This window comes from Pelobates fuscus, chromosome 5 (genome assembly GCF_036172605.1).
Source record: "Pelobates fuscus isolate aPelFus1 chromosome 5, aPelFus1.pri, whole genome shotgun sequence".
Taxonomy (NCBI): domain Eukaryota; kingdom Metazoa; phylum Chordata; class Amphibia; order Anura; family Pelobatidae; genus Pelobates; species Pelobates fuscus.
The window spans coordinates 294119117-294135528 of record NC_086321.1 but is presented as its reverse complement, the minus strand read 5'-3'; the positions used below and the strand labels follow the sequence as shown (position 1 = coordinate 294135528).

The 16412-nt window shown below is 38.0% G+C and overlaps 1 protein-coding gene across 1 annotated transcript in view; it reads right to left on the bottom strand.

Moving 5' to 3' along the window:
* JAK3 (Janus kinase 3) overlaps positions 1-16412 on the bottom strand; it is a 329337-nt gene that overhangs the window by 145346 nt on the left and 167579 nt on the right. Inside the window, exons 6-9 of the mRNA XM_063455458.1 lie at positions 8404-8689; positions 6926-7045; positions 6260-6417; positions 5829-5940 (exon numbers count right to left, since the gene is read on the bottom strand). Of these exons, the coding sequence (XP_063311528.1) occupies positions 5829-5940; positions 6260-6417; positions 6926-7045; positions 8404-8689 (676 nt within the window). The remainder of the gene's footprint in view (positions 1-5828; positions 5941-6259; positions 6418-6925; positions 7046-8403; positions 8690-16412) is intronic.

The window sequence follows — 16412 nt, the reverse complement described above, 5'->3', positions numbered from 1 at the left end:
TTGGGTTGTGGTAAATAACTATTTTGCACTTTTTGGTGCTCACTTGTAACAGTTAATTATATTTCTCTGGACCCGAGTCTCCCCGAGCAGTATAGGCCCACCCATGATCATGGGGCCTATGATAACCATCACTGATATCACACTTTGATGGTGACCCTGTCTGTGACACCTAAAGGAGTGCTATTGTGCCTTTTCTTGAGGCCATTCTAGCTTGAAAGTTGTACCTGTAGTTTGAACTGTGAACAATAAATTACTGTGCAGATTGTGCACTCTTGTGGCATGTTTTGGTATTGCACAGGAAATGTTTTTGTTTTAAGCTTATAACACCTATTGCATGATATATTTGTGTAGTTTTCTCACAATATGCAAAATGTTTTGTTTACAAAGAAACTTTTTTAACATTTTATCTTTATTAAATTATTTTTTTATAGATAGACACACATCAAAATACAATCATTAGTTAGGATAGAGGCACTCGGTGTACCATAGAATGTGACGGCAGATAAAAACCATTTGACCTTATCTTATAGTTAGGATAGCCTTATGCCTTTACCCACGCATGCTTAAACTTCTTAACTGTGTTAACCTCTACCACTTCAGCTGGAAGGTTATTGCATGCATCCACTACATTCTCAGTAAAGAATTACTTCATGATATTATTTTTAAACATTTGCCCCTCTAATTTAAGACTATGCCCTCTTGTTGTGGTAGTTTCTCTTCTTTGAACCCCTTAGTGACCAGACCGCTTTTCAATTTTCTTACCGTTTGGAACCAGGGCTATTTTTTACATTTCTGCGGTGTTTGTGTTTAGCTGTAATTTTCCTCTTACTCATTTCCTGAACCCACACATAATATATACCATTTTTCTTGCCATTAAATGGTCTTTCTAAAGATACCGTTATTTTCATCATATCATATAATTTACTATTAAAACATTTATAAAATATGATGACATTTAAAAAAAAACACACACCTTTTCTAACTTTGACCCCCAAAATCTGTTATGCATCTACAACCGCCAAAATACACCCATGCTAAATAGTTTTTAAATTTTGTCCTGAGTTTAGAAACACCCAATGTTAACATGTTCTTAGCTTTTTTTGGAAAGTTATAGAGCAATAAGTACAAGAAGCACTTTGCTATTTTCAAACTATTTTATTTTTTTCAAAATTAAGGAAAGTTACATTGTAACACTGATATCTGTCAGGAATCCCTGAATAACCCTTCACATGTATAAATATATTTAAAAGAAGACAACATAAGGTATTAAACTTGTGGTATTTTGACTCTTTTTATGCAACCATTTTACCACCAGTCTATGCCAAATAAAAAAAATAAAAAAATAATTGGTGATATTTTAAAAACACGTAGCAATTTAAGAATACATATACTGAGAACTTTAAGGGTCACTGCCAAAGAACCACCCATGTATAGGTGTGTTGGGTTCTCTGGGGGCTAAAATACCTTATTTGGAGGAATTTTCACAGTTGGTGATCATGCACCCATGTCCTATTTGGGACAATTTTGAAGCCGGCCAATGTAATTTACCCCCATCAAACCATATATTTTTGAAAAGTAGACAACCCAAGGTATTCAATATGACATGTGACCAGTCTTTTTAGTAGTCACATAGTCACAAACACTAGTGAAAGTTAGCATTTTTTTGTTTGTGAGTTAAAATTGCAAAAAACTATTATGAACGTTAACTTTGGCCAGTGTTTGTGACTAAGTGGCTACTAAAAAAGACTGAACATACCCTATTTTCAATACCTTGGGTTGTCTTCTTTTGCAAATGGTATGCCATCATGGAGGTAATTCTTATTCCTGGGTTACCATACGCTCTCAAAGGCAACATGACCAATCTGGCAAATTTCAACGTGAAAAAAATGGCCTTATATTAGTAAATTATATCCTGGCCTTATATATAAATTATATCATAACAATTATATTAGTAAATTATATCATAACAATTATATCCTCAGTGAAAGTGCAGTTTGTGTGTGAAAAATGCATAAAACTTCACTTTCACTGACAATCTCATCGCTGTGATATGTTTTACTAATATTTGTATTCAGTGAAGAGTCCCGAGTAAAACAGTACCCCCCCTGTACAGGTTTTAGGTGTAATGGAAAGTTACAGGGTTAAATACAGTGCTAGCAAATTAAATTCTCTTGACTTTTTTGGCCTGGGTTGTAAGGCAGGTCCCTCAAATTGCAATCAATAAAATTACTTAGTTATATAAAATCATTACATAAATATGCACGTAGAATTTAAATATATATACATATTTATATATATGAAGTTTACATGTATATTTATGAAATTATGTATGTAATTATTTATATGGACATTTGTATATTTTCTATTAATTTTATTTTTTACATATATATATATATATATTTTTTCATTCTTAGTGTATTTTGAGATATATATATATATATATATATATATATATATAAATATCAAAATACAGTTAGAATAAAATTACATATAAATATATATATATTTTTTGTAATTATTTAAAAAATATATTTTTAAGTAATCATTATTTATTTTTTATATTATATATACAATATATATATAGTTATATATATTATATATATAAATATATATATATATATATATATATATATATATATACATATACGTGTGTAATTTTACTCTAAGTGTATTTTTATATTAATATAAGTATATATTAATAAGAAAATAAACTTATCATGATGATATGACTTTTTGGTAGAGGGGAGACTGTCTGGACTGTCAGACAGTCCCCCATAGAAGAAAAACACTGATCGTCGGTGGGGGAACGGCGACGACCGGGTAAGTACATGGGAGAAAGAGAGGGAGGGAAGGGGTTATTTTTTTTCTAATTGATTTCTTTTTAAAAAAAAAATATTCTTCACTGAGTCCCTCCACCCATCAAGCCTGCCTGATGGCTTCCGATGCTCTGCCTCACTGCCGGGCTCCACGTGGAACAACCCAGAAGTGATCCCTCCGGGGGGAGCGATCACTCAGGAGCGAGGCAGTCGGGGGGTATTGCACAATTCCTCAACATCGAGGCATTGCTGCAATACCACTAAAGCAGCTGGAATTAGCCGCATACATATCAGGTACGTCCGCGGTCCTTAAGGACCGTTTTTTGTTGGACGTACCTGATACGCCCTTGGTAGGGAAGGTGTTAAATATAGTCTCCTCCTTTACTGTGTTGATTCCCTTTATGTATTTAAATATTTCTATCATATCCCCCCTGTCTCGTCTTTCCTCCAAGCTATACAAGTTAAGATTCTTTAACCTTTCTTTGTAAGTTTTATCCTGTAATCCATGAACCAGTTTAGTAGCTCTTCTCTGAACTCTCTCCAAAGTATCAATATCGTTCTGGAGATACAGTCTCCACTACTGCGTATAATACTCCAAGTGATGTCTCACCAGTGTTCTATACAGTGGCATGAGCACTTTTTCTACTTCTAATACCTCTCCCTATATAACCAGGCATTTTGCTAGAATTTCGTGTTGCTCTATTACATTGTCTGCCTACCTTTCAGGCATCTGAAATAATCACCCCTAAATCCCTTTCCTCAGATGTTGAGTTTAGGACTCTATCAAATATTCTATACTCTGCCCTTGGGTTTTTACATCCAAGATGCATTATCTTGCGCTTATCCACATTAAATGTCAGCTGCCACAGCTCTGACCATTTTTCTAGTTTACCTAAATCATTTGCCATTTGGCTTATCCCTCCTGGAACATCAACCCTGTTACATATCTTAGTATCATCAGCAACAAAACATACCTGACCATCAAGACAATAGCATTAATAAAAATATTAAAGAGAAGGGTCCAAGTATAGATCCCTGAGGTACACCACTGGGAACTAGACCATGCTTCGAATATACTCCATTGACTACAACCCTCTGTAGCCTGTCACTTAGCCACTGCCTGACTCATTTAACAATATTGGAATCCAAACTTAAGTTTACTGATAAGCCTTCTATGTGCAACAGTGTCAAAAGCCTTAATGAAATTTAGGTAAGCAATGTCTACTGCACCACCCTGATCTATTATTTTGATCTCCCTGAATTAAACCCATGATGTCTCTGATCTTGAAATCCATGTGATTTTAGATGTCCAACGATCCGATCCTTTAACATGGTGTCCATTACTTTCTCCACTACTGAAGTAAGGCTTACTGGCCTATAGTTGCCTGACTCCTCCCTACTACCTTTCTTGTGAATGTGCAAAACATTCGCTAACTTCCAATCTTCTGGGACTACTTCTGTTAACAATGATTGGTTAAATAAATCCGTTAAAGGTTTTGCTAGTACACCACTAAGCTATTTTAATAGCTTTGGGTGTATTCCATCAGGCCCCATTAAATTATGTGTCTTTACTTTTGACATTTGAAATAGAACCTCTTCCTCTGTAAACTCACATGTAACAAGTTACGTATTTGTCCTTTTCCCTAACTGAGGTCCCTTTCCTTAATTTTCATTTTACTTTTGTTGCTCTCCTTATATAATATCAGTCTGTATTAAGCTTTTGATGATGTAAACACACTTGTGGCATTAAAACCCTCTGTAAGCAATCACAACCCAGTATACGGTATAGATACTTCCTGGTTGTCCTTATTTCCTTGTCCTGTCATGGTTCTTATTAACTGATAGTGTATTTATACTTTCTATTGGAAGTACTGTTTTAGGACCTAATCTTGTTTAACCATGCTTGTTTTTTGTCATCCTGACCTTGGCTTGACTATTGATTCTATGCATCTCTGTTATCCTAGACCTCAGGCCAGTCTCTCGTTTGCTTGCTGTCTACTTGCAATAATGAAGATAGGAGCTGAACTCAATCCCACCAGCCACCCGGTGCTCTGGAGCAATCCCACAACAATAAAGCAAAACAAGAAATTCTCCAGGCACTCAAGGTGCTTGACAAAGACCTCTTAGCAGGTCGAAACATTTCTGCTCTTTTCTGTTCTATTAAAACTGCCTGCGGCTTGAACACCTTAGGGCCTGGAGATATCTCATATATCTGTCTTAGGCACTAGCCCAGAAACTCTAAGGACCAGTATCTTGATTCCTGACACTCCAAATTCCTTCAGGAATCCCCAATGCCTCATAAGGGTGTGCAGATACAGCCATAACACATTACTGAATGCATTTTCTGCATCCAATAAGAGGACAAGAGAAGGCTCTCTGGCTCTCGATTCTCACATTTGATTAGATCTGCTGCTCTCTGTGTGTTCTTGAAGAGTTAGCTCTAATTAATGAACCCCGCCTGATCTGGATGTAGCAGCTTCAGATGAAGTGGGTTTAGCCTGGCTGCATATATACCTGCTAGAATCTTAGCATTAGTATTTATCAAAGACTTGGGCCTACAAAGAAGATTTTAAAGATATGTTGAATTCATATATTTTCCAAGCAATGAGTATTGAGTAAATATCCTATGTTTGCTCTTCATTGTTTGATGATTCTACATTAATCTACCCAGATGGTAATGGCGCTTGATCATACAATGTCGTGTCTTACATTGTTCTGCTCATGTATAAACATCTCAAATTTCTGAGGATTGAGTAATTGCTATAAAAAACATTTTCAGTGACTTTTCAAGTCCTTTCTCAAGTTGAATTTACCAGTTGTCCAATAGCTCCATCAACTTGATGTCTAATGTGAAGTATAAAGCCATTTAAGTGTTGTTGGAACTATAGGAAAGATGGGATGGTGGTCATTTTGACATAACAGCAGCCATTAATGAATGAATAAATATCAAATGATAGATTGTATCTCATACCCTGTTCTGCTTCAAAGTTAGTCAATTTTGAGATTTCTCACCTCCACACATACAGTAAGAAGATATTTATCATAGTCCTGAGGAGAGCGGCGCAGAACAAAACTTCCAGTCACGCTGCCTTTTTTCTTCAGCTTTTCCATGGCAAACTCTGAGCTGAGAGAGTGAAAAAGTAATAATGCTGTTTATAGACAAAATATAAGTGAGTGATACGGAAACAAGGTAAAGAAAATGAAAGTAGTCAAAATATGATAAGAAAGGATGAAAATTAGAGAGTAAGATGAAGAGAGTTTGATGAAGTGCAGGTAACATTTGGAGAGCAGGAAAGGTATGAGGTAAGGAATAGTTGTATATAAATTGCAGTAAACACAATGAACTGTTTGCTGATTAAGAGCAGTTAATACATAAAAGACTGGTTAGTTTGGTGAAAGTTTCCTGGAAGGTCAAAGGAAGTGCTCATTGATGTGTCGCTCACGTGATCGGTCCATGGCACTGGTTCTCTAAGTTCCACTTCAACCTTGGAGGTGCCACCTCCTCGCAAAAGTAATGTTGGGAGTCAGTAGTTAATCTGTAGTAACCATCAACCAGGGATACAAAGGACAATGCATCTTGCAATACTGGAAACTGAAACTCCTTTAGGGACAAAAATAAAATTGCAATACTTTCAGAATTATGAGGTGATGGTGGGGGAGTAATGGAGAACACAGTGATGCATTTAATAACAGAACATAGGCTTGCTTACACCTTGTCGCTACCTTTTACCAGCTAGCCACTACTCGTTATCCTGCTTGTCCCACTTTGTCATCACTTTCCATCTCGTTATACCACTTTTTGGGAACAGATCAGTCCAGATTTTGTCAGGATCGTCCATAATTCAGGGTCCTGTCCAGGGTCCTGCTGGGAGACTTTGTTCCCTGGTGTCCTACTTTTGGGGACACCAGGGAACAAAGTCGGGATGGCTGGACAGGACCCTGAATTACGGACTATTCCAACAAAATCTGGGCAGTTGGACGTCTGTGATTTAGCATCAGCTTACAGCAGCTATTCACGACAAAGTCACGTAAAAGCCCTAAGTCTGTGTGTCATCAGTATATTTCTTCATTTTCTCTTTCTTTTTCACAATCTTTTGTTTGCTACTTACCAGGATCTTGTCTTGTTTGGTAATAGTCACAACACGGCCTTCTGCCACTGCTGAATCAAAGCTGACTTGTGTTATACGAATATCCACTATGTCTGGAAAGTCACAAAATGGCTGCCAGAACTATTGAAGGAATAGTGTACATTAAACAAACATTTTTTTATATGTGTACGTCATATTACAGAATAAATGCACTGTTAGTAAACATTATTGTTATTATTGCTCAAATTCTTTTGGTAGTCTACTTATGAAAACAAAATTGCATGCTATCTGGTATAATCTTCTTTAAAAAGCAAACGAACCTACCTGCTGTATTTCAGGTGGCTGTTACGTGTGAATAGTGGATATTAAACTTGTGCATGGTAGAACAATTAATTTCAATAGAACAATAAAAAATACCAAAAAACATTTGGGATGGCTTAATTTAGTCCATGTCAAGGTTCAGCTGATCATAATTTCTTTATATAGTTACATAGCTGAAATTTCAGCCTTTCTGACATCTGTTTTTGTTGATTCATAAGAAGGCAAAATTTTGCAACAATTTTGATAAAACCCCCTCTTAATTACTTAATTAGACTTGGAGATTTATTTTATTATGATCTACAAATCGTCTGAATTTAGGTCAGTTGGGTGATAAGTGGAATTCTAGTACTCAGAGCCAAATACAGCAGCATTTCTAACCAAACCAAAGGCCTGGTGGCTGAGCATGTTAATTTGTATTTGTGATTCTGAATTCCACCCCTGGAGCTACAAAAGTAAATAATTGATAGAAAATAAAGATGATTGATGATTGAGGACAGTCACTAAACCTTTTTATTCACATATCACGTGAGACGTGATCAACAGAGGGAAAAAAAGAGCAGTAGAAAAAAATCGATATTTATAAATATAGATTTTTTTTCTACTCTTTTTTTTTTCCATCTATTGTTTTACTTTTTCTATCATCTATGAACCACATGGTGGATAAATCTGCCTATTGATGTACTGTAAATATATACAGAATATTTGTATTATGCATAGAATTTTTAGTATATTCTTTGGCCCATTTTTGTGTCCATTTGATTCTCATTCATTTTCCCGAATCTTTGTTTGTTAACAAAATTCTGCCTAGACGAACCACAATATGGAGACAAGTCTCTGTCCCAATTTTTTTTTTTTTTTTGTGGCAGAAGTGATTCAGCTGAAACTATTTTTTCTGTCAGCACAAGTCTATGAATTAATTTCAAAAGTTTTTAGTCATAAGGGTATTGGTGGGAGGTGAAATAGTAACTAATAGTGACTTGAAAGTATTTAAAAAGTCCTTGGGGTTGTGAGTCAAGGTGTTACTGAAGAAAGTTATGTAAGCTTGTTTATCAGCAAAGATATCTGGCTGATTATCTGGCTGCTGTAGTTTCCACTATAATATTTACTTACAGTTTTTCACATTTTTCTTTTCTTCATCTTTTAGTTGCCTCGTTCGACCTATAATTTCTTTGACTCACCTCACTGTCTGAATCTTTCCAGGAGATGCCTCCACTGCCAGACACTCTAAGAAACAAGTCTTTTCCTCCTCCTTGTGGACTCCGTACAGAGAAGGTCTCCACTCCAAATCCATTGTACATTTGTTCCAGATCCACAAGATATTTGAGTTTAATGAGGGGAGGACTAAGTGTACACAAATTAATCTTCTTCAGTGATTTCTTCATTCTGCTGCGTAGCCTTTTGCGTGACAAAAATCCCAGCTTCATAATGCTTTGACGTAGGTTCTGTGGAACACAATGCTTGTAGCTGGTTTGGAAGGATATATAAGAAAAGTGGGAAACTGTAAATGTTTTAACCACTTTACACTGTTAAACCTAGAATGTTGGTTATATGTTAGTGTTTCAAAAATAAACACACAAATTGATAAATAATTAATTAAATAAAGCTCTGACTTTTCTGAAAATCCTATCTGCACAATTTAATAGAAAATCGGCAAAAAAAAAAACCAATATTAACATACAACACTCATTCACAATTGCAGTTATCATACATTATGGCATACATGCAAAGTTTACAAATATTACTGATGCTCAGATTATTTTCCTTTGACACAAACTACTAGCACCATTTGTTAGAATACTATGTATACTTACTCATTGCACTATTTACATATGCTTACAGTAATGAGAGGACATTTTGACCAAAATGTTATATGCTCTTTGCCTAACTCCTGATGGTATATAATGATAAAATAATTCAACAAGCCATGCTTTGGCCTAGTTTTATTAAACACATTTATTCACAGTTTCTTGAAAAAGACCATTACATATAGGAACTGGTGACATCTCTAATAGCAATGATTTCAATCACGTGGTGCCTCTTCAATCCAGTGAACTAGCTTGAGGCATTTTTGCCCCTATCAATATAAGTACAGAGGCAAATGCCCACATTCTGAAACAAAACAAAACCTTGAATTTGAGCTATAGGTGTGTTACACTGTAATTTAAGGGTATCTTTTCAAGTGCCTCCATACATATTGTAACGGAGCTTCCTGTACTCCGGTTGGTTACCTTCGCCGACGGGGACCGCGTGGGAAAGACCTCTCCTACTTCGGAGAGCGTAGCAGGAACAGCTAGTGATTAGAACCCAGGGGAGTATTAGGAGTATAGCAATCCCCAGTGTGAATATAGCAGTTCCCCTCCAATCACGAGACCAAGCTACATGTTGAGGGTTAAGCAGGAACTCAATTTTAATGGAGGCACACTGGCCTTTTATGCAAGTTTCCCAACAAAGGTGACTCCCAGGTGGACGTTGTTGGGCACAGGGACACAAAGTGTACAAGCCAATAAAAACAATGTGACAATGAATGACACTCCCACATACAGTACACAATAATTAAGGCAGATAAAGCATTAACTTAATTATCCCCAGGCAGAAAAAATACACATTTTTATAAAGTACCATAAGTACCTCAAAACACAACATATCCCCATAAATCCCCTGATAGCCCTGATCTGGTTGAACAACATATCCAAAAATAACCCAGGTAAGGGGTTCAGAAATTTTATGGAAGTCATATTTATGCCCAGGCACAGGCATGGTCCCATGCCCAAAACAGTTCCATAGAATCACGGCTAAGTGCCGCTGGAGGACCGATCGGGAACCACAAGTTTTTCATGCCCAAAATAGTTCCAGGACATTCGCGGCTAAGTCCCCCTGAAGTCTATTCGCAGATTTGGTCCATGCGAACAAGATGGCCACCACCACGTGGAATCGATTATGGAAGAGATTTCATAGTCCTCCTGTCCAGAAACACTTGGAATAGTATACCTATTGCAAATAAGAAGTTTGAGCGAAGAAACATGAAAAGTGTTAGGAATACGTAACGAGGCAGAGAATATGAAACAGAATTAATTCTACAAAGGATACAAAACGGATCAAGGAATCTGGGAGCAAACTTCATGCTAGGAACTTTAAGTTTGATGTTGCGCAATGATAACCACACCCTCTCACCCACTTGGTAAACAGGGTTGGTGCCCCCGCCAATTATCAGCATGACATTTTAAATGATCAGCTGTAGTTTTGAGAGTGGAGTGAACCTTAGTCCAAGTCTCACGAATAGAAGTAAGGTGATCATCCAAAGTAGGGATAGCAGTGTCAGAAAAAACAGTCGGCAGAACAGTAGGATGACGACTGTTGTTAACAAAGAATGGTCTATGTCCAGAAGAATCATGGTTAGCATTGTTCCTAGCAAACTCGGCCCAGGGTAATAATTTGGACCAATTATCCTGTGTGCTATTAATAAAACAACAAAAATAAAATTCCAATGACTAGTTATGTGTCTCAGCCGTACTATTGGTTTGGGGATGGTAAGAGGAAGAAAATGACAATTCAATGCCCAACTGTTTATTAAAAGCCCTCCAAAACCGAGACACAAACTGAGAACCTCTGTCAGATACAATATTGTGAGGAATGCCATGTAGTCAGACAATTTCTCGTATGAAAATAAGAACTAGGTCTTGTGAGGATGGCAATTTTGTGAGTGGAACAAAATGAGCCGTTTTGGAAAAGCGGTCAACCACCATAAGGATGGTGGTAAAGCCATTACAACTGAGAAGTTCTATGGACAAATGGACCATGGAACACTAGGTATGGGAAGTGGATGCAATAATCCACATGGAAGCTTATGAGGAACTTTAGAAACTGCACAAACTGAACAGGCCTGCACATATTCTTTTAACATCCTGAGAGAATCCCACCAAAATTATCTCAGGATCACGGATATGGATTTATTAATAGTAAGTACTGATAGTTAAAAGATATATCTATCAGAAAATGTGTAAGAGGGAATAAGACAGAGAATAGGATAAAGCTCTGAAACTGGAAAAAGTGGGGTTTCATCAAATCCCATAAATATTCACAGGTATAAAGATAAAAGCATCCAGGAGCTTTATGACATATAACTAATAGATACTAGATATAAAATATGTTGGCATATAACTAATAGATACTAGATATATAATTCATATAACTAATAGATACTAGATATATAATTTATTAATTTATTAATGCCTGGATTCCCAGCAGTCATGTTATTGTGGAACAACCTCATGACATTCTCCCTTTCAGCCAATGGAACAAATATTTTATCCAGTGGTTTATTGCATGGTGCCTGAGACTGAGCCTCCATAATAGCACCAAGCAGAGTGGATGACAAGGAAAGAACAGTGGAAGCAATGATACACTCAGGAGGGATAATAGTCGAATAGGGATAATAGTCTAGAAGACAGTCGTTTAGCATCCCCTATATAAGCCAAATTCTTGTGGTCAGTAAAGATCAACAGGGGGTCCTCCTAACCCTCTAAAAGATGTTGCCACTCTCTAAGCACTAGTATAATGGCCAACAATCCTCTGTTGCCAATATCATAATTACATTCTCAGCTGGAGACAACTTTCTAGAGAAGTACCCACATGGATGCAAAGGGGTATCCTGACTCTCCCTCTGAGAAAGAACAGCCCCTAACCCAGTTTCTGAGGCATCAACCTCTAGTATGAAGGGTTTGCCTGTTGTCAGGATGTATCAATATGTCAGCAGAAGCAAACCTTTGTTTGAGAAGTTCAAAAGCTTCTCTAGCTTCCTTAGACCATATCGTACTGCAAGCCCCCATATCGTACTGCTAGTCATATTGGTGATGGGGGCTATCACAGAAGAGAATTCTATGATAAATCTCCTGTAATAATTAGCAAACCCAATAAACCTTTGGATGGCTTTTAGTCCATTCGGCAATGGTCAATGTAGAACAGCCTCTAGTTTATGAGGATCCATCTGAAAACCAGAGGCAGAAATGCTATACCCCCAAAAATGTACTTCAGTCTGGTCAAAGATGCATTTTTCCAGTTTGCAATACAGTTGATTTTTAAGTAAAGTTTGCAATACTTGTTTGACATGTTTGTGGTGAGTCTGAAGGTCAGGGAATAAATATGAATATCATCTAGATACACTAGGACAAATGAATAGATATAGTCTCTGAGTACATCATTAATAAAGTCCTGGAACAGGGCCGGAGCATTGCATAACCCGAAGGGCATGATACTCATAGTGCCCACTTCTGATGTTAAATGCTATTTTCTACTCATGATTTTCTTTAATCCTTACCAACATGTATGCACTCCTGAGGTCAAGTTTAGTAAAGATTTTAGCACCCTGGAGTCTGTCAAACAATTCGGAAATGAGGGGAATGGGATTTTTAATGGTGATCTTGTTTGATGCCCTGTAGTCAATGCATGAACGTAATTCTCCATCTTTTTTTTTTTTTTTTTTACAAAAAATAACCCTGCACCAGCAGGCTAGGATGATTTACATATGTGGCCCTTACTTAGGGAGTCTTTGATGTACTCTTTCATTATTCTACTCTCTGGTGGTGATAAGGCATGCACTGCTCCCTTTACAGTAAGAACTATAAGGATGTGGAATTCTCTGCCTGTAGAGGTGGTTTTATCAGAGTCCATACATATGTTTAAACAGAAATTGCATAAATACTTGCAAAAACATAACATACAGGGATATAATGTCTGATTAGTAGGGTAATAGTTGCTTGATCCAAGGAGATATCTGACTGCCATTTTGGGGTCAAGAAGGAATTTTTTCCTAGTTTGTTGCAAAATTGGAAGGGTTTCAGACTGTTTTTTTTGCCTTCTTTTGCGTCAACATCAAAAACATATGTGAGGAAGGCTGACTTTGATGGATGCAAGTCTCTTTTCAGCTATCTAACTATGTAACTATGTAAGACAGAAATATCCATCACCTCCAGAGAGTCGGACTGGTTTTGAAATCCCAGCTATATAGCAAAAAAAAAAAGATCCATGCCATCAAAAAATTCTTTACCAGTCATCAGGAATCTAGCTGGGATAATGAGGAGACCTGGACACCATGGATATTAAGACCCAAAAACTACTCAGAAAGAATGGAGGACTTTGCCTGAAATACAGCCCAGAGACTATTCACCAGTTGGAAGGAAGGAGGTCGGGCCCTGGTGAGTGTCAAGACAACCAACCTAAATTAAACACAGAGCAAGTGCATGACAAAAAATGCCCCCAAAGTGGAACTGCTATGGGAATGCCAGAGACAACACGAGCTAGAGGTTGCAGATAAAGCGGAAGTTCCATGGCAAGATTTAGTGCATTCATTACTGCTGCAATAAAAGCAGATCTTTAGCATATTTAGATCTTTAGAAGTCTTGTTACTGTCTTGCAATGGTTTATTTATATATATATACATATATATATATATATATATATATATATATATATATATATTATACAGCTCTGGAAAACAAAATTGCTTCTATACAAAAATTATTTTAAATGGCGGTTCATAAGAACAAGCAGCAGATATTGTGGACACCAAAGCTACAGATTGACAGAGGGCAATAATGACTCTGGAATAACCAGGATGACCACCAAGTCCTTCAAATGTCCCTCAACAACCGTAGGATGACATCAGGTGGCCTACAAAAGAATGGCAACTGGGGTGAAGTGCATGGGAAGGACAGGCTTCTAATGGCAGCACTAAAGTATTGTAAAGCTAGAAAAAAGCCCTTCATCAATTGAGAGCAAAGAAGAGCCAGGCTAATGTGTGCAAAATACCACACGGTTTGGATCTTACAAGACTGGGGGATGGTCATCTTTTCTAATGAGTCCAGTTTTCAGCTTTATCCAAAACCTGGTCTTCTAATAGTTAGACAGAGACCTATGGAGGCCTATAAGACCAAGAGTCTCGCACCCACTATGTAATTTGTTGTAAGATTGGTGATGATCTGGGGGTTCTTCAGCAAGGCACTAATCAGTCAAATTAATCTTTGTGAAGGACACATATTCAAGCCATGTACAAAGTTATCTTAGGTGTTGTTTTTTCCCCAGCAAACAATGTTCCATGACGCACAGACAGTCCAATCAAGGTGTGAATGGAGGATTACCAGATCAAGACACTCTCATGGCCAGCCCAAATTCCAGCATGAACCCCATTGAAAACATCTCGAATGTCATCAAGAGGAAAAGGATGGTCACAAAGGATGCTTTTTTTACACTAGAAGTGGCATAAAGTCAACCAACGTCAGTGTGAAAGACTAGTGGAGAGCAAGCCAAGATGCTTGAAAGTTCTAATTGAAAACCAGGGCTTATTCCACCAAATATTGATTTCTAAACTCTTCCTAATGAAAAGCTTTAGTATTGCATGGTTTAAAAATAAACCTTTTTGGTTTTGTTGAGCAGTTGTCATTTTCTGCAAATAAATGCTCAAAATTAAATTTGGAATTTGGCAGAAAAGTTGTTAGTAGCTTATGTAATAAAACAAAAATGAACAGTTAGTTCTTGAATTTCAAGTGTAGGAAGCAGGAACAATTGAGCAAGTAAAAAGATTGAGTGACCGTGACAAGGGCCAAACAGTGATGACTAGACAGGTGGTTCAGAGCATCTCCAAAACAGCTTGTGCAAATCTTGTGTAGTGTACCCAGTATACAGTGATTAGTAACTACCAAACGTTGTGAACTGGTGTCATGGTTATGGGCGCCCAATTCTCATTGATGCCTGTGGTGAGCAAAGGTTCTCTCGTCAGGTCCTATCACACAGTAAAGCTACTGTGGCTCAAATAGCTGAGAAAGATAATGCTGGATTTGGTAGAATAGTGTCAGAACACACAGTGCTTCCTATGTGGCTGCTTAGCCACAAACTGATCAGAATGCCCATTTGAGGAACATGACAAAGAGTTCAAGGTGTTGCATTGGCCTCCAAATTCCCCAGATCTCAATCCTATTGAGAATCTGTGGGATGTTCAGGAACAACAAATCTTTTTTTTTTTTAAATTCTTTATTTATAACAAGGTTGAACACCATCAATACAAACAAAATCAATAGGAATATCACATATCGGACATATTCACAGGCTTAGATACATAAAACATACATCTTGTGGCATAGAGCCCATATGAGCGGCTGTATCCATAAAACATTAGGAAATCGTCTCTAAAGCGTCCAGATATGAGGATGGTGATCTCCCAATTTTTTAAGTATATATAAAAGACAAAAAAATCCGAAATGGCTATGATGTCTGTGGTTGGGGATCTAGTAGAAGAGTTACCCAGACGTGTTGACATAACTTTCATGCTATCTGAGATCCCCCTCCAACCCCGGTATCAGGGATACCTAATGGCCCCACCACATGAAACCTGAAACGATTCATGTCGCGGTGCCCCTCGCCCAGCACACCAGATCCGGGGCTCAGGAGACTGTGGAGTATAACTTGAAGCCATTCAGATGAAAGAGCGAGTGAAAGCAGAAAAAGAGAAGAGGAAGGGAGAGTAAGATAGGCGTAGGAAAGTGGGGTTAGAAATAGATCAGGGATAGGAGTGGAATGTGAAGGGAGGGGGGGGGGGGGGGAGAGGGGGGGGGGAGGAAGGGAGGGGATATGTGGGCCCGCTGCTCCTAATCGCCTATACCGCTCTCTATCCAAGGTGTCCAGATTTTCTCAAATTTCGCATTCGTACCCCTGACCCTCGCAGTCAGCTTATCCATGAGGAAGTTATCCTTAATCTTTTGCATTAAAACCTGAAGCGATGGCGCCGAGGCCTGAAGCCAGACTTGTGCGAGGGCCCTCCTCGCCGCTAGGTTCACCCTATGTAACAGCTTCTGTTCAGTCCTGGTCCAGTCCTCGAGTGGTCTGGCTAGGAGGAACACCCACGGGTCCAGTTTTATCTCCCTGCCAAAGAGATCCTTTAATAACCCCGCCACTTGCCTCCAAAAATCCTGGGCCACAGGACATTCCCACCACATGTGCAAATACGTTCCTTTTTGTCCACAGCCTCTCCAGCAAACATCTGAAGATAACCTGTGCATTCTGCAGAGCTTCACCGGCGTGGTGTACCACCGAAACATAGTTTTATAAGCTTGCTCCTGCATGGTTACGCATATGGAGGAGGTCGCCGCTGCCTCCCAAATCTCCTGCCAATCCACCCCTTCCAGTTCTTCGCCGAGAT